Source organism: Falco peregrinus, chromosome 14 (genome assembly GCF_023634155.1).
Source record: "Falco peregrinus isolate bFalPer1 chromosome 14, bFalPer1.pri, whole genome shotgun sequence".
Taxonomy (NCBI): Eukaryota; Metazoa; Chordata; class Aves; order Falconiformes; family Falconidae; genus Falco; species Falco peregrinus.
The window spans coordinates 1,110,965-1,133,704 of record NC_073734.1 but is presented as its reverse complement, the minus strand read 5'-3'; the positions used below and the strand labels follow the sequence as shown (position 1 = coordinate 1,133,704).

Here is a 22,740-nt window from a genome sequence, read left to right as displayed (position 1 = left end):
TTATTATTGTCCAAGGAATTGCATTTTAAAGACTGATCTTCAGTTTTTGAAAATCACAGGCCGTCTTTACACTGCAGCACAGTGAAAATGTCACAGAGGTACCTTGGTGCCAAGAACCCAGCTCATCAGAGTGGTGGGCTTCTCCTCTGCCTCATTTAACCTGCTACCTCACAGACCTTGTGCTGGCCAAGTTCCGTGGTTCCCAGTGATGATCCCAGATTGACCGGGAGCTTCTACCCATTAGGTCTTAGGGTTGAGTCTTAGGGTTAAGTCTTAAGGTTAGGTCTTTAGGTTAAGACTTATGGTTATGTCTCAAGGTTAAGTCTTAGAGATAAGTCTTAGAGACACGCTGTAACTCGCCAGTATACTTTATTTATTGAGAACTAACATTAGAAAGACACGGCATAACCACAAGTCAATAATATCTACTAATGGTGGAGGAGAGGTCTGTCTTGAAGAAGGCTGGAAAACATGACCATTCAAACCATGCTGACGCAGCTGATACAGAACTGGACTGGACGAATACATCGATGACAGCAACAATGCTGTAGTCAGGCTTACATTTGAATATCTGCAATTGTAATCAGATTCTCTGTCCTCCATAAATCTGAGGAATACAGCAGTAGTACCTGGAGCACAGAGAGCAGCTTAGGGTGAAATCAAACTTAGAAAGGTAACTACCAACATTTGGGAACGTGCCCAACTGCTTTCTGAGCTTCAGGTTTGGAAAAGATCAACTGCTCCTTCACCGTCCTGGCACAAAAGGCAATACGCTTTAGGACGTTGCTCTTTTTCTCTTGCCCGACACAGGCATTGTCTTTAGGAAACTAATAGGAATCACTTAAGAATGAAACTTCTTGTTCGCACGGTTTGCCAGCTGGCCACTCTCAGTCTTTCCTCTGGAGACAGCATGCAGCCCCGCCACCCCCACCCCTCTGGGGTGTAAGAATACCCTGCCCCCCCGCCCCCAAACAAAGGAAGCAGTCAAACACTGGGACTCGGACTGCTGGCAGATGGGAACCAATTACCAGTTCACACTGCAATGTGTCTCTCCGTTTACTCTAAAAGCAATACAAGCAAAAGCATGAAATAAGGAATCTCTCTGCATAGAGGAAACAGGATGGAGAACTTGACTCTCAGAAAAACCAACCCCAAGAACAAACCCAATTCAAACGTCTGAACAGCTACCACTGTTGGACTTTGAATGCCACGTCCCAGCGGGCTGAAAAATCTAAGTCTGCTTTGGGACAGATACATTCAAATCTGCCCTGTCACAACACAATTTAACAGCAGCTTTAACAAGAAAGAGACAACCGGAATGCCTCCGTAACCCAACAGGCACAAAGAAGGTGAACGCACTGAAACCCCTCCCACAGAACACAACGCGTTATGGCTACTTACCCAAGGTCTGTCTTGCCGGTAGCTTTAACTCCTCTAACAGGGACTCTCCTAACAGTTACCGATGAGTGCCTTGGAATCAGGGCATTGTCATCTGTGTATTCTGAAAACAACATCAATACAGAGAAAGCATCAGTCAGTTCGTAAGAGTGATATTAATATGTCATGACATAGCACTTCAGGGAACCCTTTACGGATAGAAAAGCAACATTTTACACACAGCGTCATGCTTTTATCATGTCCACACACTCACGGTACCTTTCCAGAAATCTTCAGGTCTGATAGTCAAACACAAGCAGCAAAATCTTTTCCATTTGTTTTGAATCGTTTCAATGCCAACAGCAAAATGGTCTCTAAAGTCACTAAAGCAGAGTCTGCTAAAACATGAGGCTCTTTCCTGATCTAACTTTCATTGCTTTTGCTCCTGTTAGCTTACAAAACCCTAGAACATGTCTCTATAATAGCGAGCACGGAAGAGGACACCCCCACCCCGCCTCCCACCTTTTAAAACACATCCCAACCATCCATTTTGCCTTCCCACCATCTTCAAAAAGAGTCCACCATCTCTTTTTTTTCCCCCCAGTGATGTGTAAAATCCTGTTTACTTTTAGCTTCTATTAGCATTGCTTCTATTACGAGATTTCCGTGATCACGCGGCTCGGAAAACTCTGAACAAGTTGGCCATCTTCACTCAAGGTTCACTGAAGGGTCTTTCCAAGATCATGCCAACACTTAGTCAGGACTCCTGCACAAAGTTATAAAACCCACTACCATATCTCCACAGGGAGGATCTCCAAGAACCCCCTTTAGGCAGGACATCCAGGCCTAGTTCTTTCCTTCATCTTCTGAAGGTGACTTTAAACACGTAGATGCTGTTCAATAAAAACGGAAAGTCACGGTTATGTATAAAACCCCAAAATCTGGCATACACATAAATGACACCGAAATGTATTCCTTAGCTTTGCTCTGACAACCGCTGGGGGATTTTTGCATTTTCACGGGGAAAACACCCTTACAAAAGTTCCAGTAAGCATCTGTGTCACAACCTGTACGTCTGCCTCTACCTGCATGTCTGTCTCTACTGCTGTATATGACACGCGATCCCGTAACACCTCCAAGACCCCTAACACCGTGCTGTTAAGTCTGCTCACAGATACTCTCCTGAACCTACTTTACCTATCTGTAGGTAAACAGCATGTTTAGGTCCAACCACTTGAAAGGCTGGGGCCAAAGTTACAGTTACCGCAGCAGGCATGTTATTCTGTTTAAGTTTTAATACATCAAACAGGGAGAGGAAAAAATCCTATGAGTACACATTGTAACGACAAGACTGTTGTGGGAATGTCACAGAACCACAGGAAAAAAGAAAAAAAACCCCAACCGATAAAATTTGAATGTTTAAGGAATGGAGATGGTTTCCAAGTCTTTGTATTTCTGACAAGTCATATTCCAAAGTCTTTAATCACATGCAAGCTTTGCCAGACGGTAGATTACCAAACTGAAACAGCACACTAAGTAATACAAAACCATTACCGTCTCTGAGAATCAAGCACCATTTCTCAGATTCAAAAGAACTTAGGGTTTCTCTAAGAACATTTCTAGGTATATTCACCATAACTGATCTGCCATAAAACTTCAGTACTGCCCTGACACCGTTTAACACGCAGTACCACGACAAAAATGCACCGTTTGAAAGAAATGAAGAAATGATGCTCAATAGCATCTGAATGAATGTGTAGCATGGTGCAGCAAAGAAGCTGTATTAGCAAGAAATGCCAAGTATACTTTAGACAGAACACTCGTCTACAAGATGGCTTTCCAGGGTCTGCATAGATTCTCACTCACAGATACACTCTTGATCCAAAACGTTGCTACTGAGCAGTTTCTGCGGCAGCCAAGCACCGCTTTTCCAATGCGGTGGAGTAAAAGTAGCTGAAGACAAATTTCAGTCACCAAACCCACTTTTTTTTCCCCTTTAAATTAGCCACCCACTCCTTTTCTATCACGTTCAGCCTTCTCTGCCGGCTTTCAAAGAAATCCGGCAGGTCTGTGATGACAAGGCATTGTCCCACATTCCCTTATCGTTTTAGCTAGAAGGGTTCCCAGAAACCAAACCCCTTCCACGCGCGGTGTCGCACACGGACCCCGTACGCTGCTGTGCCTGGCTGCGCACACAGCCCTGACGGCAGCTGCCAGCGCACAACCACGGAAGAGCAGCTCTGAGGCCCCAGCACAAGTCACCGCTGCCGGCCGTGGCCCAACCGCCTCACTGGCCGCCTGCGCCATCGCCAGCCGGCCGGTCCCCGGTCCCCGCGCCCGCCGCCCCCACGCACCTTCCATGGTCTGGGCGTTGGTGACCTGCAGGTCGCAGTGGGTCGCCTTCAGCCTCTCGCGGCCCATGATCTGGCGCCTGAGGTCGCGCAGGGAGATGTGGGGGCCGTGAAAGGTGACCACATCGGAGTTCAGCCTGGAGGAGAACTTGTAGTGGACACACGACATGGCCGGGGCCAGGCGGTGCCCGCTCCGCGATGGCACCTCACGCAGCAGCTGGCCTCGCGGCCCCCACAGCAGGTCAGGGCCCACCGAGGGGCTGGGGCCAGCAGCGCGGGCTGAGCCCGCCGGCTCCTCCTCGCAGCCCCGGTGGGAGGACGATGGGGACAGGCCCTGGCTCGGCCTCCGCTCCCTCCTCGCACCAGCGCTGCCAGGCCAAGCTGCTCGCTATGGCAACCCAGGCGGCTCCGCATTGTGACAGAGGGGCTCAGGGGGCCACTCAGCGCCCCTGGGGGAGGGGCCTTCATCAGCCCCGCCTGGGCCGCCGGTGTCCCTGCTGTCCCCCAGCCTGTCACCGCCCCGTGCCCTGTCACCCCCCAGGGCTGCGGTGTCCCTGCTGTCACCCCCTGGGGCCTTCACCATCCTGCGTCACCTGTCAGCCCTTGCGCCTGTGGGGGCTCTCCCAACAGCCCTGGGCACATCACCGCCCCGTGCCCTGTCACCCCCCAGGCTGTCACGGCTTGCTGTCCCCTCCTGTAACCCCCAGGCTGTCACGGCCTGCTGTCCCCTCCTGTCACCTCCCAGGCTGTCACGGCCTGCTGTCCCCTCCTGTCACCCCCCAGGCTGTCAAAGCCTGCTGTCCCCTCCTGTCACCCCCCAGGCTGTCATGGCCTGCTGTCCCCTCCTGTCAACTCCCATGCTGCTACTGCCTGCTGTCCCCTCCTGTCACCCCCAAGCTGTCCCCAGCCGCTGACCCTTCCTGTCACCCCCAGGCTGTCCCCAACAGTTGTCCCCTCCTGTCACCCACCAGGCTGTCCCCACCAGCTGTCTCTCCCTTCACCCCCCAGGCCTGTTACTACCAGCTGTCCCCTCTTGTCACACCCAGGCTGTCCCCACCTGCTGTCCCCTCCTGTCCCAAGGCAGCCTGGGGGAGATGCTGGGGCTCTGCCGAGTGGCACTTGGCTGCCTGCACCGCAGGGACAGCGCAGGGAGGGGACATCTCAGGGTGTCGCAGTGTTGTCCTTGTTGTACTCCTCCATGGTATTAATGATGGTTCCTTTTGTAACTGGCTTTTATTCACTCTGTCTGACGGGGCTTCCTCTGGTAGAACCAGTGCCAAGAGGGAAAAAGGGCGCAGTCCAGTCGCAACGGGCGCGGTGCACACTGGCTGTCATCTTTTGTAATGCTTCATAAAATAGCTTTTATTTAAATTCTGTATCTGCAGTATTTTTTCCAAAAATGTTCAGTTAAGGGAAGACGAGAGAAAGGGTGAGTCCGCTAGCACGAGCGGGGAGAGCCATGTGACCTTGACCTTGAGCGGGGATAACCACGTGACCTTGACCTAGAATGACAGCCCCGACTCTTCTCTCTGCCTCTTCTTGGATATGGTGGTGATCGTGGGTAGGAATGAGAGGGGGCATGACTAGATGATTGAGAGCAGCAGCGAGGGTGGGAAGGACCTGATCTTGACTTGCAGTAGGTATGCCAACTTCTAGAGCGAGAAGAACTGGCATAGGGAGACCTGGACCTTACAAAACAAAACGCAACACAAAGGAAATGAATGAAGTTAATTCAAAACAGTCACTCACACCATTTTTTTTTCTCCCAAATTTGTTTGGGTTTGGGTTTTTTTCCTCTCCATACGCTTATGTCAAAGCTTCTTTCAGCTGCTGATATACTGCTGCTGCAAACCGAAGAGCATGGCGGCGTGTAAAGGTTTCTGCTTACGAGCCAGAACGGCTGCTGCTGTGGTAGTGTAAAAACACGCAGGAAGGGTAAGTCTGTTCCCACTCACTTCTATCGCATGGACTGCCCTAGCTATGGATGGATTTCAGGGGTGTCTACTGGTCTCTGCTGGTACATGGACATGCAGATGTCTCACTACCCAGCATCCACCTGCAGCGCAAATCACTCTTGTTGCCGTAAGATGCAAAACAAGTGAGTCTCAATGGCTACAGCGCAGTATCAACTGTCAGGAAAGCAGGGTTTAGCCTGGAGGCAGTAAAGCTCCATTTGAAAATGCCAGCTTAGTCTATTTAACTTCACTACGTATTTGGCAATTTGTACAGCATGCAAAATGCCCCACTTCTAGCCAGTGGTAGCCAAATTCTGCACATACCTCTAGCTCCAACCAAGGCCGGTGACTGCATTTCAAGAAAAATCCTAGCTAAAAGCTTCTAAACTCAGTCTCCAGTAAGCTGACGGAATGCCACTACTCTGGGAAAGATACTGACAGCATTACTACAGAGAGCTCTTCAGATTCCTGCCCAAGGGCTTTTTAAGGACAGAAGACAGCAGCTATCTTTAGATTTTTCTTCACGAGTTATTCCACGTATGTTCATTCCTCCTCCAACTTAAGATTTCCTTACGCAAGTCTGATCTTTTAATTTGTAAGAAAAATTTAAGGATGTCAGCAGAATCTGAGCAAAAGGCGCCAGTTTGCAGTCCAGGTTGCAATCTGTCTGTGCGAGATTAGACGACAGAGGCAACAAAGGCAATTCCTCTCACGTATCTCCTCCAAAGTGCTTTGAGGTAACAGTTACAGTCAGAGCACGGAGGCACAGGAATCCACACCTGTCCAGTTTCTAGCCTCCTCAGGGCTGTCAGGAGGCGAAGGATGTCACTACAGAGAAGCTTTGGCAAAAGAGACACCCGTTCCTTCTCAACTGCTGCCCAGTTATAACTATCAGTCACCTGTAATCCCTGCCATCTTTGAGCTAGTGACCTACATGTGGAGCTCCCATCACTGCTCGTCCTTTGAACCATCCAACCCACCTCAGGATAGAGAGGTGGACTGGAACTCCTCCTGATTCTTCTAGACAATCTGCTTCTCCGTTAGGGACATGCAACGCAATTCCCTGGGAAATGAATGCCTGCGCTCCTCCTGAAACTCCTCACGTGCCACCAATTCCATAGAAGAAGTGTTTGTGAACACTTCGGGTCTGGGCTTTTTCTCTTCCCTGTTAAAATCAGTTTGACCATTATTACAATTATAGTTGGATATTTATTCCAAACAGACACCAAAATACAAAACACGGCCAAGATGAGAAAATGTTTACTGCATGTAATGCCAAACACGAACATCCTAGTCAAGCAAAACGAGTTTAGAATTCCCCCAGGATTCAGGGAAAGTTCTACAACTCCATTTGTCTTGCTTGAGTTTTGCACATTTACCATCTGCAATGAAAAGGTCTGTTGGATAAAACACGATGCCATATTTGCTTCTGCCAGATGCACTTTAGTGTAACTGCAGTCCAAGGTGCTAACGAAATACCAAAGCGCAAACCCGTGCAACTTCCTGGAGCCAAACACTTACTCCTTTTGAAGCCTCCATTGTTCCCGTAAAACTCCTCCCTAGACAAGGGAGGCCAACGGCATCCTGGCTTCTGCCTGAAATACGGTGGCCAGCAGGACCAGGGAAGGGATTGTCCCTCTGTACTCAGCCCTGGTGAGGCTGCACCTCCAACACTGGGTTCGGTTTTGGGCCCCTCACTACAAGAAAGACACTGAGGTGCTGCAGCGTGTCCGGAGAAGAGCAACAAAGCTGCTGAAGGCTCTGGAGCACAAGTCCTGCGAGGAGCAGCTGAGGGAACTGGGGTTGGTTAACCTGGGGAAAAGGAGGCTGAGGGGAGACCTCACTGCTCCCTGCAACTACCTGAGAGGCAGCTGTAGTGAGGTGGGGGTCGGTCTCTTTTTTTCCCAGGTAACAATTGATAGGAGGAAAGGAAATGGCCTCAAGTTGCGCCACAGGAGCTTGAGATGGGATATTCGGGAAAATTCCTTCACCAAAAGGTTTGTCAAGCGTTGGAACAGGCTGCCCAAGGAAGCGGTTGGGTCACCATCCCTGGGTGTATTAAAAGAAATGTAGAGGTGGCGCTTAGGGACCTGCTGTCATGGCAGACTTTGTAGGTTTAGGTTAACTGCTGGACTCAATGATCTTAAAGGTCTCTTCCAACTAAACCTAAATGACCCTGTGATTCTATAAAGAAAGTGCTGGTGTCGCTGGGAGGGTATTTGAATGAGTCGCTGGCCGTGCTGTTGGCTGATGACATGTTTGCAGGAGCTGGGGGATATTCTGGAGCGGGGCGGGGGTATACCCAGCAGATGGAGGCTGACCAGGTGGAAACTGAGGAGGTAGTGGTGGTGGTGGTACCGCCAGCGGGAAAGGAAGCGCCTGGGGTGGGGGAGGATGCAAGGGAGGTGGAGGCACAGGTACAGAGGCTGCTGTTGATGATGGCAGTGTCGGGGCCTGAGTCCTCTGGGTACGTGTGCTACGTGGATGTCCTCCATTTGAACTTGCAGAGAAACCCAAACCCGCGTGTCACTGTCACACTCTGCCCTGATTTTAAAGAGGAATGTGAATGAAGCGGGAGCACGGTGGCGAGCCCTTCTTGTTCTCAACCTGAGCATTTTTCTGGCAGCTTCCTGTCCATTTGAGCCTACCCTCATTTCTGGATCCTCACACTTGCCTTCCACATCCTCACCCCAAGTAGTTGCCTCAGGCTTCTCCCCCTACATTCAGCTTTGTGACTGTGGGCAGAGGCTGCCCATGCTTAAAGGAGACTCCTATCTCCCAGGTGCCAGGTGCCCACGGCTCCTCTGCCACTCCTCGATACACTTCCTACTTCACACTTCCGAGCTTCAAAGTACTGCACAGATATTAACCAAGCTTCTCTCCAACTTCCTTTCAGTTCTTCCCCACAAACTTCCTAGGCTGTTGCCTCGTGATGATCTGTTTGGCCTGGTCTTGTCCCTGAACTGTTCTTTCCTTGCTTACTGAACCTGAGAATTTTAGGTATCTCTGGGACGGATTGCTGTGTTTTCTTTTGATTTATCTTTAAGATTTTATAAACACGATGCACACTTATAATCTATCCATAACAAATACATACCAAAAGGAAGAACTAACTGGTAGGGCAATAACAGCAAAAAGAGATTCCTCTCTCTCCAACGGAGAGAAAGCAGCTTGGCTATTTGAGATGACTAGACTAAAGAAATTCAAAATGGTCATAAAAAAACAGCACTGACTCTTCCAACAATTTGCTCCATCACTAAGTCATTAAGAATCAAATGTTGGAGGCTGACTTCAATTGGGAAATCAGTTTCTTCAGCCCTATCCAGCCAGTAAGTAATTCGAAAGGGTGGCTTTGCACCTCATCCTGTCGTTATGTTTAATTTTGATATATACTTACGGTTTCCTCCAAAAGCGTTTCTTTTTCAGAGTCTACTTTTGGGTCACATACTGGAGTTTTATTTGTAATCGTTTTACTGCAAGCACAGATCCCCTTTGTTAGAGCCAACTCAAGCTGAGCCACTTAAAAATGAATTGCCACTTGTATTCTCCACAGCTATCTGTGCATACGCATTTCATTATAAATCAGCTACTGTAGAAGTAATGTAGGTGTTACAGCCTGGTTTAACAGGTTACAAGTCGTCAGAGACTGAATTTCGGTGAAATACTTACAGTCCCCAGCCTGGTCTGCCACCTGCTGAGCGAACTGCACTGGCTCTCATCGGATGACCTTTTGGAGTGGGGAGAGGAAAAAGAAATAAATCCCATTCAGTTCATCTGAAGATAATTTTTTTAGAAGAAATTCTAAAGTTACGGTCACTCACCAGGTGTGGGTATTTTTAGCTCTTGGGGGCCCAGAAGACATGGTACTGCCGGTTGTCTTGCTACAGGAACCGGAAAGCCCTTGTGAATAAATGCAAACAGTTGGAAAATAAGCTCTAATAAATACTGTATTTCAAAAGCATATGTTGAAATAAAACTTAACAGACCGCTGACTGACAGAGAGGAAGATTTAGAAAGTTTGGTGGCAGTCACCTGAGCAGCAGGTGTCACAGTCACAAGTGGTCGTGCAGGCGGTGAAGGCGGCTGTCGCTGCTGCTGCTGCTGAATCTCCTTATGGAGCCCTGTTGTGTAGCCGGTTCCATTGTGGAAGTTGTTCACAGCCTAGAGGCAGAAGAACATGGACAAAAAGATCAAAGTGTCAGATTATGATGACAATAGATGAAGAAAAGCCTCCACAGGGTAAAATGACTTGTATAGTCCTGTACATGCTGTCAAGCCTAGAGTAAAGCAGCACACAGAGATAGGAACACATCACATGAAACACTGCTATTAAGGACTGGTAGCTCAGAGTATCTGTAGTTAAAGGACTTCCGTGTTAACAGCGACTCTGAGAGGCAGGCAAGCATGTTTAGACAAAAGTTTGACCTGAGTTTGCCTGATTATCTCTAAAGAGTTGTCAGCTTCTGTAACAACAGACAATGCATTTGAAAAGTAAATGCAGCCTTATTCAGTTTATCCTTCTTTAAGGAGATGTCAATAATTTCCTCCCTTTCAGCTTTTTACAAACAGACTTTCCTTACAAACAGCTGATGAAAAAGTCACCACGTTACCTGGCGCAGGAAGTTGTTGGCAACTAAAGCGTCAGGAGAAACACCTGTCTGATGACACGCCGGGCAAGTATGTTCCTCCGATTCCAGTAAAGCTGTTCTAATACCTGTGTGTAATTAGAAGCGTCAAAATAGGTTTCAGCCAAAGTAGGGAACTCTTTGGGGTTCTCATCAATTATAAGAACACACAGACGATTAATGGCTGGATATGGTCTTGAATGGAGAGCATGAAGCTATAAATGGTCATTAGTGTAAAAAATGCCCAGTATGCAGCAAATCGCTATACAGTTTTGACATTTCCCTGTTGTAACAGCTGAAGACCATAGAGTGGGCTGTGTCCTGATGTTTGGACTAGTCTTTTTTCTACTACCGAGTACAGCAAGAAGCCACCAACATCAAGGCTAATGAACAAAGCACATCTCAAAAAGCCATGAGTCGGTTCGAGTTTTGAAGGTTTAACCAACTCCTGTGGCAAAGAATGTAGATTAAATGCCCGACTGCCTGTTTGTGGTGGAGCAGAGTCAGTCACCAGAGCTGGCTCTATAGTTGTGTATGAGAGAAAGAGCTGTGGACAAACTACGTGCATTCCATATCTAATACTGTATTCACCTGCACAATTATGCACTCTTCTCGTACTCGACCTTCCGCATGTGAAGAAGATTTGACTAGATACACAGAAAGGGAAAAAAGCTCTTTGGCCTTTGGGGTTTTTTTTTTCCCCCCCCATTACGGAGAAGAGGCCTTTCCTACTCCGGGCGTACTGAAGTATGAAATAGACCTGGTAGCACAGGTGATCTCCTATTCCTGCTTTCAGAAGATCTGATGTGGTGTTTTGGATTAAAAAACACGGGAGGGGAGTTTACTCCTTACATTACATTACGCACTTACATTCGTCACAATAACTTGCTCCACAGCATGGAATAAGCACTGCATCCGTCACTGGATCTTTACAAATGGGACATAACAACTCGTTTGGAACAGGCCTGTCTGCGGAGGAGGAGGAGGGCTCCTCTGGTAAAAAGGGTGGCTTTTCCTTTTTCTCTCTAGCATAAGCTTCCCTGGAGGGCAGGTGGGGAAGGAAAAAGAAAAAAGTGAAAGATGGGAAAGGAAAAATTTTCCAAGCTTTGGATTTTATCAAACTAAGGTGATAGATGGAAGTCTTCTCACTCCACATTGGCTTTCTACAACGTAGGCATTTACGCTAAATGACTTCTCTAGAGCCACACTATCAGAAGAAGAAGGAGGGGGGAACATTTTTCCTTCTGCAGAACTCTCCCATCCGTTGGATCAACTACGAAATGAGCTCAGACTAGAAAAATAATTGCTTGACAGCTAGAGAGCAGGGGAAAGGAATCCCACCTCTCCTTTGCCAGAGGGTAAGTGCAAATTGCTGGATCAGGGTAAAGTTCGTCCCCAAGTAATTTCATTTTGTAAATGAAAGAAGTCTGTGCTACAGCTTCTACAACAGGAGATCCATGACAGAAAAAGGGAAGTGCTACCGAGTGCACTTTCCAACAGCCACTCCTGTCAGCACACAGCAGTAATTTCTTAGTTTATAGCAACAGGAACACTTCAGCCCGTTTCACACATGAGATTTGTTAAAAGTCAGAGGAGGAGGAAATCTCAGTCCAAGGGCTATTTGTTAAATTTTGCAAGAAGCCTTTGAAACATAAACCAGAAGCAAAATGAGCATTCAGAGAGAATGATGCCAGCTGGAAACACTACTGAAATGCCTTGCAGAAATACAGGTTCTTAGCGTACCCCAAGGTCAGCCAGCTTCCCGGGGCATGAACAGTAGGACTACTCTATTTCAATATGGGAAAGTATCGCAGATTTTAAGGTTAAGATACGACGGTAGTGCTTCCTCCCTCGTAATTAGAGGCTGGCCACCTCGGCTGCATTGCCACTCAGACATTTACGCATGGTTGCTCTCATTCGCATTTTGGTCGGTCCGATTAATTCCATACTTACGCATTAATAGTTGGTATCGCGTATTTCCCAGCCTTTGTCAGCATGGCACCTTTTGTGTTGGGATCCTTCACCTCCACCAGGAAACTCCTTGGAATTCCGGTGCTCCTTTTAATTCTGCGAACAGGCTCCACATTTTTGTCCTGTTGAGAACAGAAATGCAGACATCTCTCCTCTTCAGACGCACACTTAAAATGACGTTTCAGAGATAATTTTAAGCAGCGAAAGCCTTTAATCCCTTCCTTTTACCTAACATAATGGCTGCTCGACTCAGATTCCTGCTTTCCCCAACGAGCATAGCCAGGACGTACCACAGGTTTGAGCAGAGTTTTGAACCCAGTCGTCATTCTTTGGCTTAACTTCAGGACCCTTCAGGGTGAAACAGCCCTTTGCTCACCGTCCGCTCAGAGCAGAGACACAAACCTGTTCCCCCTCCAAAGCCCCTGGGCAATGTGTGAGAGCTTAATTCAGGGTCTCCAAATCAGCCCCCATGGAAACTTACATTCACATCTATATAGGAAGGCTGAATTCATCCCTCCTGCACGTACATTCAGGGACTGATGTTAAACGGCATGAATATTCAGCCAGAGGCTTCTGTAGTTAAAACTGACAGATACTCAATAGACGGGGTCGACAGAAACCTCTTGTTTTTAGAGGAAATACCAACAACTTTGAACTGTCATTAGAAAGAGTTAGAACCAGGAACATTTCCAGTACTATTGAAATAGGTACAAATATGTATGAAAGTTCACTGAGAAAGATCTATGGACATCTTTAATGTCTGTGACCTAGAGAAAAAAAAAGTTTCACATTCAGAATTCCAAGTTTCCCTTGAATTTGGAAGGGCTTTGCAACATTGCCATGTAACATTTCGCCCCGAGAGAAACAATTCTTACTGGGAGTGTTCATGTCTTTGTCACATAAATGCCAAGGTAAAAAACCCTAAAAGCTCGGTAACACCAGAGGCCTGCCCCAATCTTACCCTATTTACCGGGCAGTTCTTGGCATAGTGGCCAGGTTTTCCACAGCAAAAGCAACTGGATGATGGTGGAGGCAGATCCAAGGGTTCCCTCAAGTAACTAGAAGGTTTGGGGAAAAAAAGGAAAAGGTATGCATGTGTCTCTCTTCTTAAAAGAAACATCTCCATACTTTTTCCATAACCTTTGAAGATCACATTTGATACTTACTTGGATGGATCGTATTCATGGCAGGACTGTATCATCATCGCCTTTATCTTATCCTCTTCGGAAGCATTGGCTTCAGCCAGGTTGGCAGTCTGTTTAACAGGTAATGGTTATTTGACACACACATTAGGCTACAAATAGGCTCTCTTTGTACCTTACATAAAGACTTGTGAAGCCAATCCAAGTTTTGTCCAAGCGGACTGAAGCTATGTGTAGAAAAAAGCCCACCAGCCAGCATTTTGAAGCTGGTCTTTAAGCTCCAGACTAGTCAAAGAAGCTAGCCATGGTACATTTAACTGAGAAAGATGTGTGCAAGTAGCAGTATTTACATTCTGCAGCGTCAAAAGGACACACAACTTCAGAGTCGTGGCAGTTGGTTTTGCTTGCTGAAATTCAGCTTCAGACCCAGAAGCATTAAAAGGAATCAAGCTTTCTATAATCCCTCAGCAAGAGAAAAGATTCTTTTCAGCAGACATCTGACCATCATGTGCTGTAGGCAGTCCAAACCGCACGGTTCCGCCCCCTCCCCCACCGCCACTCGCTTCTTCATAGGAAGTGACTGAACTACAATTTTTTTCCAGTTGGCACTGTCCTTTTAACACGCAAATTGTAATATAAACCTTACGCAGAACTAGATCTACGAACTATGGAAGCCAGATGGTTTTTTTACACAGTACTTCTTCAAATGTTTCTATTACACACTAGTCCAGATACAAGCAGGGTCAAAGGGGGTGACTGTAAATTATTTGGAACTTCAAGCACCTATCCTACAGACCAACTGCTCATGTTTTCCTTTTTACATGCATTCACTCACGAAAGCAACCAACTAGTTTCCACATGTTATTTCATCTAGCTGTTCCATACACGCAGGAACATAATCCAGATCTCCATCTATGAAATCATTTCCAGTAACATTTGCAGAGAACTTTTATAGACACTTGACTGATTTGTCTGAACCCAAATGGTTTACAAAACACATCCAAAACCCACAACACATTTCTAGGAACAGACCACCATTCAAATATGGCATTCAATACATAGTCATAACAAAGCAGAGAAGTTCTTACTACACATTGCCTCCTGTGCCAGCCTGCACTAAAGAGGCTAGGGTAACAGTTCGGAGCTGCTTTGTTACCTATCTCCGTATTTCTGAAATCTTTGAATTTCTCAAAAGCTTGGACAGGTTTCCACATTTTAGAGTAAATTTCACATGACTTTACAGAACCAAGGGACAGCCCTGAGGGAGACCAATGTCTTTTGGTGGCTGCTTCCCAAACTAATTCTGCACACACCTCCACCCCCACCCCCACCCTGCCGCAAAATGTTAATTAACACAATTAAATTTATTAAGAAAATAAATAAATGCAGCGAGCGAGGGAAGACGTTCCCAGTGGGAAGGATTTCTTTCTCTTGGACATGAGCTCTGGCCTTCATTTTCAGAGGAAAGAACTAGCTCCTCTGCGTTAGGCCCTGCCTTCTCTAGTCTTTGTAACTTTAAAGACTATGCTTTTAATCACTTCTGTGGCTAGCACTACGCCTCTTCACCAAGTGCAATCACTAGTGTTTCCCCAGACAACGTTACACGTTGCTGAGCACAAAATACAAGCAGTTCCATTACAAAATATGCTTTCAGGCGGTCACGTCTGCTGATGTGCCTCGCATAAACACTGGCACAGTCCTATCAACAATTAGGTGCACTTGCACACTTTTCACAGTCTGCATGTAAACAAATTAGGTTGCGTCGTCCTCTATCTGTATGCCACAATTCAAGCAGTCCCGCACCATTCAAAGAATGGATCTGTAACTGTAATGACTAAAAATTCAAAAACAGCCATGCAATTGTCCATGTTCCAGAAACACGTCTGTTCCGGCTGTTGCAAAGGCCCTAGAAATGTCCATGACTTACAGCCAATTAAATCCTGCTGTAAAAATGGTGTTAGTTTCCAATGAACAATGAGCGGGACGTATGAAAAATGGTAAACAGCTTCTGAAGTGCTGCTTCTTTGTGTCTCGCAGATGAGTAACACTGCAGCATTACACTGAGGCCAATAAGGTGCTCCCCTTCCATCTTCCCAAGCTGGGAACTACTCTCTACAGGATAGTATCAAAGTAACATTTTAAAGTTAGGAGAAACACTCTGAATTATTAACAATTAATGTTTTGCTCATATTACAGCAGTTATCCAGCTAGAGAGCACAGTGTAAGGTTTGAAAATACAAGGATACACACCCACACCCACCCCTTTCTTTTTAACACTATTTCACAAGCAAGTACATCTAAGCATACCTTAATAAGCTGGGCCAGAGAAAGAGGTGCGGAAGGGTCGCCAATCTATTCAGAAAAATTAAACACATACTCAAGTTCTACAATCAAAACAGAGCAATAGTTCACCCCTACTGCTGTATGAAAGCCTGCGCTATATCCTCTGAGTGTCACTGGAAGAGCCACCTCCAAGCCAGTGGAATTTATACTTGTTCAAAACAAAGTCCAAACCTTAAACAGCTTAAGTAGGCCTACGTTGTTAATGAGAAGAAACTAAAGCAACCAACCCCTCCTGAGATCAACCTATTGCTCAGAATACCTCAGAGGGGGACCCTTGTCAAATGCTCACAACTGCTTAAAAGACGGAGGGTTAAGGAAGCTGTCCATTTGCAGCTCGAAAGGATCTAAAAAAATTATTTCCGTTTATTTGAGTAGGAAGTGTCACTACAGGAAACATTGTCAGTGCAGTTTATAAATTAATCAGTTAATAGCTCATCATCTACTAAATGCACACAAGTATGATTCATGAATGCAGTATAGTTTTTGCGCTGTCTTTCATTTACTTTAATTAGACCCCAAGTTCACGAATTTCTAGATTAAGTTATCCTAAGAGCTTACAAAGTGATCAGATCCAGTGACCTAGAGCTCATGTAATGCCTCACTCCATTCTAGTGAAGAACAAGCAGTTATACTTACAGATGAAAACCAACCACCACCACAAAGTAATGTTTGTACTATGAGGGCTATTTTGAAATGCATCGTTGCACGTAGCATACCCCCCAAGGGCCAAGTGGAGATCTAGGCCATTACTAGTCAAGTGTCTCCTCGAGTTACTTATTCATGTCTTAGCAGCAGAACAACAGTGTTTTCTGACCGGAAGAAAAATGCTGCCCCTTTTCCAAATGTAAATTCAAAGTGGTGGCGTACTGAAGAGTGGCACCAAGTTCAGTGGTGCAAACCTTGAACCTACAAGCTCTAAAAATGAGCATACATTATCGGTACAACACACAGTCACACAAGAAATATTCTAGCCTATTCAGTACGAAATGCAATGCGTTACTAGGCACAAATACCATTATTCACATTAGAACCGCGCAAATGTTGGCATTGCTCAGTTTTCACTATGCTGAATCAAATACATTGGATTTACAGCATACACTATGTTTCACTGGAAAATATGTTTGAGATATATATATTATAAATATTATATATAAAACATATATATTTTATATATTTTTATATATATTAAAAAATTAGTACAAGGCTACATTTCTTAGATTTAGGTGCAGCATGTAGCAAAAAGTTTCAGCTTGTGTTTTTACATACCTCTTTTGATGTTCTACTCGCTGGCCCAGTTCGACTTCTAGAAGAAGAAAGAAAGATGATCAGAACTTAAAATAAAGCACTCGTAACCAACATAAAGCAGGGAAAACAGTTTATAAAACCTGAACATCAAAACATTGTGTACTGGTAGTCTTATGAATACGGAAATTTATTTCTATACATAAAGTGTGCTCTCCTGGTGCATTCAGTGCAACTGAAATAAAACCCAAAATCCCATTCCTTCTTTGCCCCCAATGACTCTAAGGTACAGAATACAGCAGTGCAAGAAGAAGTCCTCACATATTTTCTTTCTGCTCTCTAAGTACCAAAACTGTGAAGACTGTGCTACATTTTTCTGTTCTTAAATAGTCAGCCATCCAAATACGAAGGCACTTTCAGGCAATCTGTATAGCCCCACTACCACAAATAGGTACCAGATAGAGCACTTTGGTTTCTACACTCCTCTGACAAAACGAGAACAGTTGTCTGTAGAAAAGTGTTTCTTGGTGGAAGCCCAAGCACTGTGTTCAGGTACCTACCATACTTAGCCTAAAGTGACTACAAATAGCAGTAGAAACATCACCTGAAAGCAGTTCCTAGGATTTTCTGAGATCGAGGAGGCCTGTGTTAAAAAAATAAGAAAAAAAGTCTTGATTACCAGAACTTCCTTTAAGATCGTCTTGAACATGCTACAATATTTTAGGGAACACTTATGACACACAAGCCCTTGCCGAGATTCCACATACTCATTGGTCTGTACCTGCATGCTACTCATGAATCAAACATGCAACCGCCCATCTAGTTAACAAACAATTCATACCTCATCCAAAGCGTCCCACGAGCAGAGGCAACCCAAAGGCTGCTGTGCAAGTCCTGCACAAATAGAAAGGCTCATACTTCCTGACACTGCTACACCACCACCAGGCTCGCAAGTACAGCCACGTACCTCCTGAAGATGAGGAAGCGCGAGGAAAAGCTTTAGATTACCACACCATGGTTTCTTCATCCACTTGCCTTGAGGAAGATACTACAAGGTGACTAACACATTCCTGAAGGCCTCTCCACCATGACAGCATGCATTCACCATTCCCAAACATTAACAGCTCTACCAGTTGTTTCCACAATGGTTCCAGCTGAAGGAATAGAAAGCTGACCTGCCTGATCCATTTGCAACTTTAGCAGAGCAGCGGCATTCATCCCTTATCCCCACGTGCAGGTGCTTCTTGGATCTTTGATGCTAGTGGCACCTAGCCTCTCATTTTAGGGCAGCATTCCAACACCAGGAGAGGGCGTCATCCAACCAGAAATGGAGGCTATATTGACAAGACAGCACTAAGCATCCCGATCTAAATTAACCCCCAAACAAGGCCATGCTTAGCAGCACAGTGCTGTGGCATCCAGAAACTCTTGGCAGTGCCTGAAAGCACTAATATGCCCAAAGCTTACAGGAGAGCCACATAAATTCAGGGGGGTTTGCTTGCAGATGCTTCATGGGTACTAAGATGCTGCTGTACTGTTTGTTTGAGACACGCTGAAACTTGCCGGTATACTTTATTTATTGAGAACTAACATTAGAAAGACACGGCATAACCACAAGTCAATAATATCTACTAATGGTGGAGGAGAGGTCTGTCTTGAAGAAGGCTGGAAAACATGACCATTCAAACCATGCTGATGCAGCTGATACAGAACTGGACTGGACGAATACATCGATGACAGCAACAATGCTGTAGTCAGGCTTACATTTGAATATCTGCAATTGTAATCAGATTCTCTGTCCTCCATAAATCTGAGGAATACAGCAGTAATACCTGGAGCACAGAGAGCAGCTTAGGGTGAAATCAAACTTAGAAAGGTAACTACCAACATTTGGGAATGTGCCCAACTGCTTTCTGAGCTTCAGGCTTGGAAAAGATCAACTGCTCCTTCACCGTCCTGGCACAAAAGGCAATATGCTTTAGGACGTTGCTCTTTTTCTCTTGCCCGACACAGGCATTGTCTTTAGGAAACTAATAGGAATCACTTAAGAATGAAACTTCTTGTTCGCACGGTTTGCCAGCTGGCCACTCTCAGTCTTTCCTCTGGAGACAGCATGCAGCCCCGCCACCCCCACCCCTCTGGGGTGTAAGAATACCCTGCCCCCCCGCCCCCAAACAAAGGAAGCAGTCAAACACTGGGACTCGGACTGCTGGCAGATGGGAACCAATTACCAGTTCACACTGCAATGTGTCTCTCCGTTTACTCTAAAAGCAATACAAGCAAAAGCATGAAATAAGGAATCTCTCTGCATAGAGGAAACAGGATGGAGAACTTGACTCTCAGAAAAACCAACCCCAAGAACAAACCCAATTCAAACGTCTGAACAGCTACCACTGTTGGACTTTGAATGCCACGTCCCAGCGGGCTGAAAAATCTAAGTCTGCTTTGGGACAGATACATTCAAATCTGCCCTGTCACAACACAATTTAACAGCAGCTTTAACAAGAAAGAGACAACCGGAATGCCTCCGTAAACCAACAGCCACAAAGAAGGTGAACACACTGAAACCCCTCCCAAAGAACACAACGCGTTATGGCTACTTACCCAAGGTCTGTCTTGCCGGTAGCTTTAACTCCTCTAACAGGGACTCTCCTAACAGTTACCGATGAGTGCCTTGGAATCAGGGCATTGTCATCTGTGTATTCTGAAAACAACATCAATACAGAGAAAGCATCAGTCAGTTCGTAAGAGTGATATTAATATGTCATGACATAGCACTTCAGGGAACCCTTTACGGATAGAAAAGCAACATTTTACACACAGCGTCATGCTTTTATCATGTCCACACACTCACGGTACCTTTCCAGAAATCTTCAGGTCTGATAGTCAAACACAAGCAGCAAAATCTTTTCCATTTGTTTTGAATCGTTTCAATGCCAACAGCAAAATGGTCTCTAAAGTCACTAAAGCAGAGTCTGCTAAAACATGAGGCTCTTTCCTGATCTAACTTTCATTGCTTTTGCTCCTGTTAGCTTACAAAACCCTAGAACATGTCTCTATAATAGCGAGCACGGAAGAGGACACCCCCACCCCGCCTCCCACCTTTTAAAACACATCCCAACCATCCATTTTGCCTTCCCACCATCTTCAAAAAGAGTCCACCATCTCTTTTTTTTCCCCCCAGTGATGTGTAAAATCCTGTTTACTTTTAGCTTCTATTAGCATTGCTTCTATTACGAGATTTCCGTGATCACGCGGCTCGGAAAACTCTGAACAAGTTGGCCATCTTCACTCAAGGTTCACTGAAGGGTCTTTCCAAGATCATGCCAACACTTAGTCAGGACTCCTGCACAAAGTTATAAAACCCACTACCATATCTCCACAGGGAGGATCTCCAAGAACCCCCTTTAGGCAGGACATCCAGGCCTAGTTCTTTCCTTCATCTTCTGAAGGTGACTTTAAACACGTAGATGCTGTTCAATAAAAACGGAAAGTCACGGTTATGTATAAAACCCCAAAATCTGGCATACACATAAATGACACCGAAATGTATTCCTTAGCTTTGCTCTGACAACCGCTGGGGGATTTTTGCATTTTCACGGGGAAAACACCCTTACAAAAGTTCCAGTAAGCATCTGTGTCACAACCTGTACGTCTGCCTCTACCTGCATGTCTGTCTCTACTGCTGTATATGACACGCGATCCCGTAACACCTCCAAGACCCCTAACACCGTGCTGTTAAGTCTGCTCACAGATACTCTCCTGAACCTACTTTACCTATCTGTAGGTAAACAGCGTGTTTAGGTCCAACCACTTGAAAGGCTGGGGCCAAAGTTACAGTTACCGCAGCAGGCATGTTATTCTGTTTAAGTTTTAATACATCAAACAGGGAGAGGAAAAAATCCTATGAGTACACATTGTAACGACAAGACTGTTGTGGGAATGTCACAGAACCACAGGAAAAAAGAAAAAAAACCCCAACCGATAAAATTTGAATGTTTAAGGAATGGAGATGGTTTCCAAGTCTTTGTATTTCTGACAAGTCATATTCCAAAGTCTTTAATCACATGCAAGCTTTGCCAGACGGTAGATTACCAAACTGAAACAGCACACTAAGTAATACAAAACCATTACCGTCTCTGAGAATCAAGCACCATTTCTCAGATTCAAAAGAACTTAGGGTTTCTCTAAGAACATTTCTAGGTATATTCACCATAACTGATCTGCCATAAAACTTCAGTACTGCCCTGACACCGTTTAACACGCAGTACCACGACAAAAATGCACCGTTTGAAAGAAATGAAGAAATGATGCTCAATAGCATCTGAATGAATGTGTAGCATGGTGCAGCAAAGAAGCTGTATTAGCAAGAAATGCCAAGTATACTTTAGACAGAACACTCGTCTACAAGATGGCTTTCCAGGGTCTGCATAGATTCTCACTCACAGATACACTCTTGATCCAAAACGTTGCTACTGAGCAGTTTCTGCGGCAGCCAAGCACCGCTTTTCCAATGCGGTGGAGTAAAAGTAGCTGAAGACAAATTTCAGTCACCAAACCCACTTTTTTTTCCCCTTTAAATTAGCCACCCACTCCTTTTCTATCACGTTCAGCCTTCTCTGCCGGCTTTCAAAGAAATCTGGCAGGTCTGTGATGACAAGGCATTGTCCCACATTCCCTTATCGTTTTAGCTAGAAGGGTTCCCAGAAACCAAACCCCTTCCACGCGCGGTGTCGCACACGGACCCATACGCTGCTGTGCCTGGCTGCGCACACAGCCCTGACGGCAGCTGCCAGCGCACAACCACGGAAGAGCAGCTCTGAGGCCCCAGCACAAGTCACCGCTGCCGGCCGTGGCCCAACCGCCTCACTGGCCGCCTGCGCCATCGCCAGCCGGCCGGTCCCCGGTCCCCGCGCCCGCCGCCCCCACGCACCTTCCATGGTCTGGGCGTTGGTGACCTGCAGGTCGCAGTGGGTCGCCTTCAGCCTCTCGCGGCCCATGATCTGGCGCCTGAGGTCGCGCAGGGAGATGTGGGGGCCGTGAAAGGTGACCACATCGGAGTTCAGCCTGGAGGAGAACTTGTAGTGGACACACGACATGGCCGGGGCCAGGCGGTGCCCGCTCCGCGATGGCACCTCACGCAGCAGCTGGCCTCGCGGCCCCCACAGCAGGTCAGGGCCCACCGAGGGGCTGGGGCCAGCAGCGCGGGCTGAGCCCGCCGGCTCCTCCTCGCAGCCCCGGTGGGAGGACGATGGGGACAGGCCCTGGCTCGGCCTCCGCTCCCTCCTCGCACCAGCGCTGCCAGGCCAAGCTGCTCGCTATGGCAACCCAGGCGGCTCCGCATTGTGACAGAGGGGCTCAGGGGGCCACTCAGCGCCCCTGGGGGAGGGGCCTTCATCAGCCCCGCCTGGGCCGCCGGTGTCCCTGCTGTCCCCCAGCCTGTCACCGCCCCGTGCCCTGTCACCCCCCAGGCTGTCACGGCCTGCTGTCCCCTCCTGTCACCACGCAGGCTGTCACGGCCTGCTGTCCCCTCCTGTCACCCTCGACGCTGCCACTGCCTGCTGTCCCCTCCTGTCACCACGCAGGCTGTCATGGCCTGCTGTCCCCTCCTGTCACCCCCAGGCTGTCCCAATCTGCTGTCCCCTCCTGTCATCCCCAGGTTTTCACGGCCTGCTGTCCCCTCCTGTCACCTCCCAGGCTGTCATGGCCTGCTGTCCCCTCCTGTCACCACCCA

At 46.7% G+C, this 22,740-nt stretch overlaps 2 protein-coding genes and 1 pseudogene across 2 annotated transcripts; all 3 read right to left on the bottom strand.

The window, feature by feature from the left end:
- Positions 1-1,283: 1,283 nt before the first annotated feature.
- Positions 1,284-3,950, bottom strand: LOC129785691 (E3 ubiquitin-protein ligase RBBP6-like). Its single transcript, XM_055818990.1, has 3 exons — positions 3,732-3,950; positions 1,402-1,501; positions 1,284-1,293 (listed from the first exon to the last, which is right to left on the bottom strand). Exons 1-3 carry the CDS (start codon positions 3,895-3,897, stop codon positions 1,284-1,286), a joined length of 276 nt encoding a protein of 91 aa, XP_055674965.1. The 5' UTR covers positions 3,898-3,950.
- A 6,127-nt stretch (positions 3,951-10,077) lies between these two features.
- On the bottom strand, positions 10,078-16,780 carry LOC129785690 (E3 ubiquitin-protein ligase RBBP6-like; annotated as a pseudogene).
- A 229-nt stretch (positions 16,781-17,009) lies between these two features.
- On the bottom strand, positions 17,010-22,158 carry LOC129785689 (E3 ubiquitin-protein ligase RBBP6-like). The gene is made up of 3 exons (XM_055818989.1): positions 21,940-22,158; positions 19,611-19,710; positions 17,010-17,067 (listed from the first exon to the last, which is right to left on the bottom strand). Exons 1-3 carry the CDS (start codon positions 22,103-22,105, stop codon positions 17,010-17,012), a joined length of 324 nt encoding a protein of 107 aa, XP_055674964.1. The 5' UTR covers positions 22,106-22,158.
- Positions 22,159-22,740: the final 582 nt, after the last annotated feature.

Bases quoted from the DNA above. Each gene is read 5' to 3' on its own strand.
- LOC129785691 (XM_055818990.1), bottom strand. From the start codon at position 3,897: ATGTCGTGTGTCCACTACAAGTTCTCCTCCAGGCTGAACTCCGATGTG. The intron at 1,502-3,731 runs GTGCGTGGGGGC...TGTTGTTTTCAG, and splicing joins CAACGCCCAGACCATGGAAG to AATACACAGATGACAATGCC.
- LOC129785689 (XM_055818989.1), bottom strand. From the start codon at position 22,105: ATGTCGTGTGTCCACTACAAGTTCTCCTCCAGGCTGAACTCCGATGTG. The intron at 19,711-21,939 runs GTGCGTGGGGGC...TGTTGTTTTCAG, and splicing joins CAACGCCCAGACCATGGAAG to AATACACAGATGACAATGCC. The intron at 17,068-19,610 runs GTAAGTAGCCAT...TTCTTCTTCTAG, and splicing joins ACCGGCAAGACAGACCTTGG to AAGTCGAACTGGGCCAGCGA.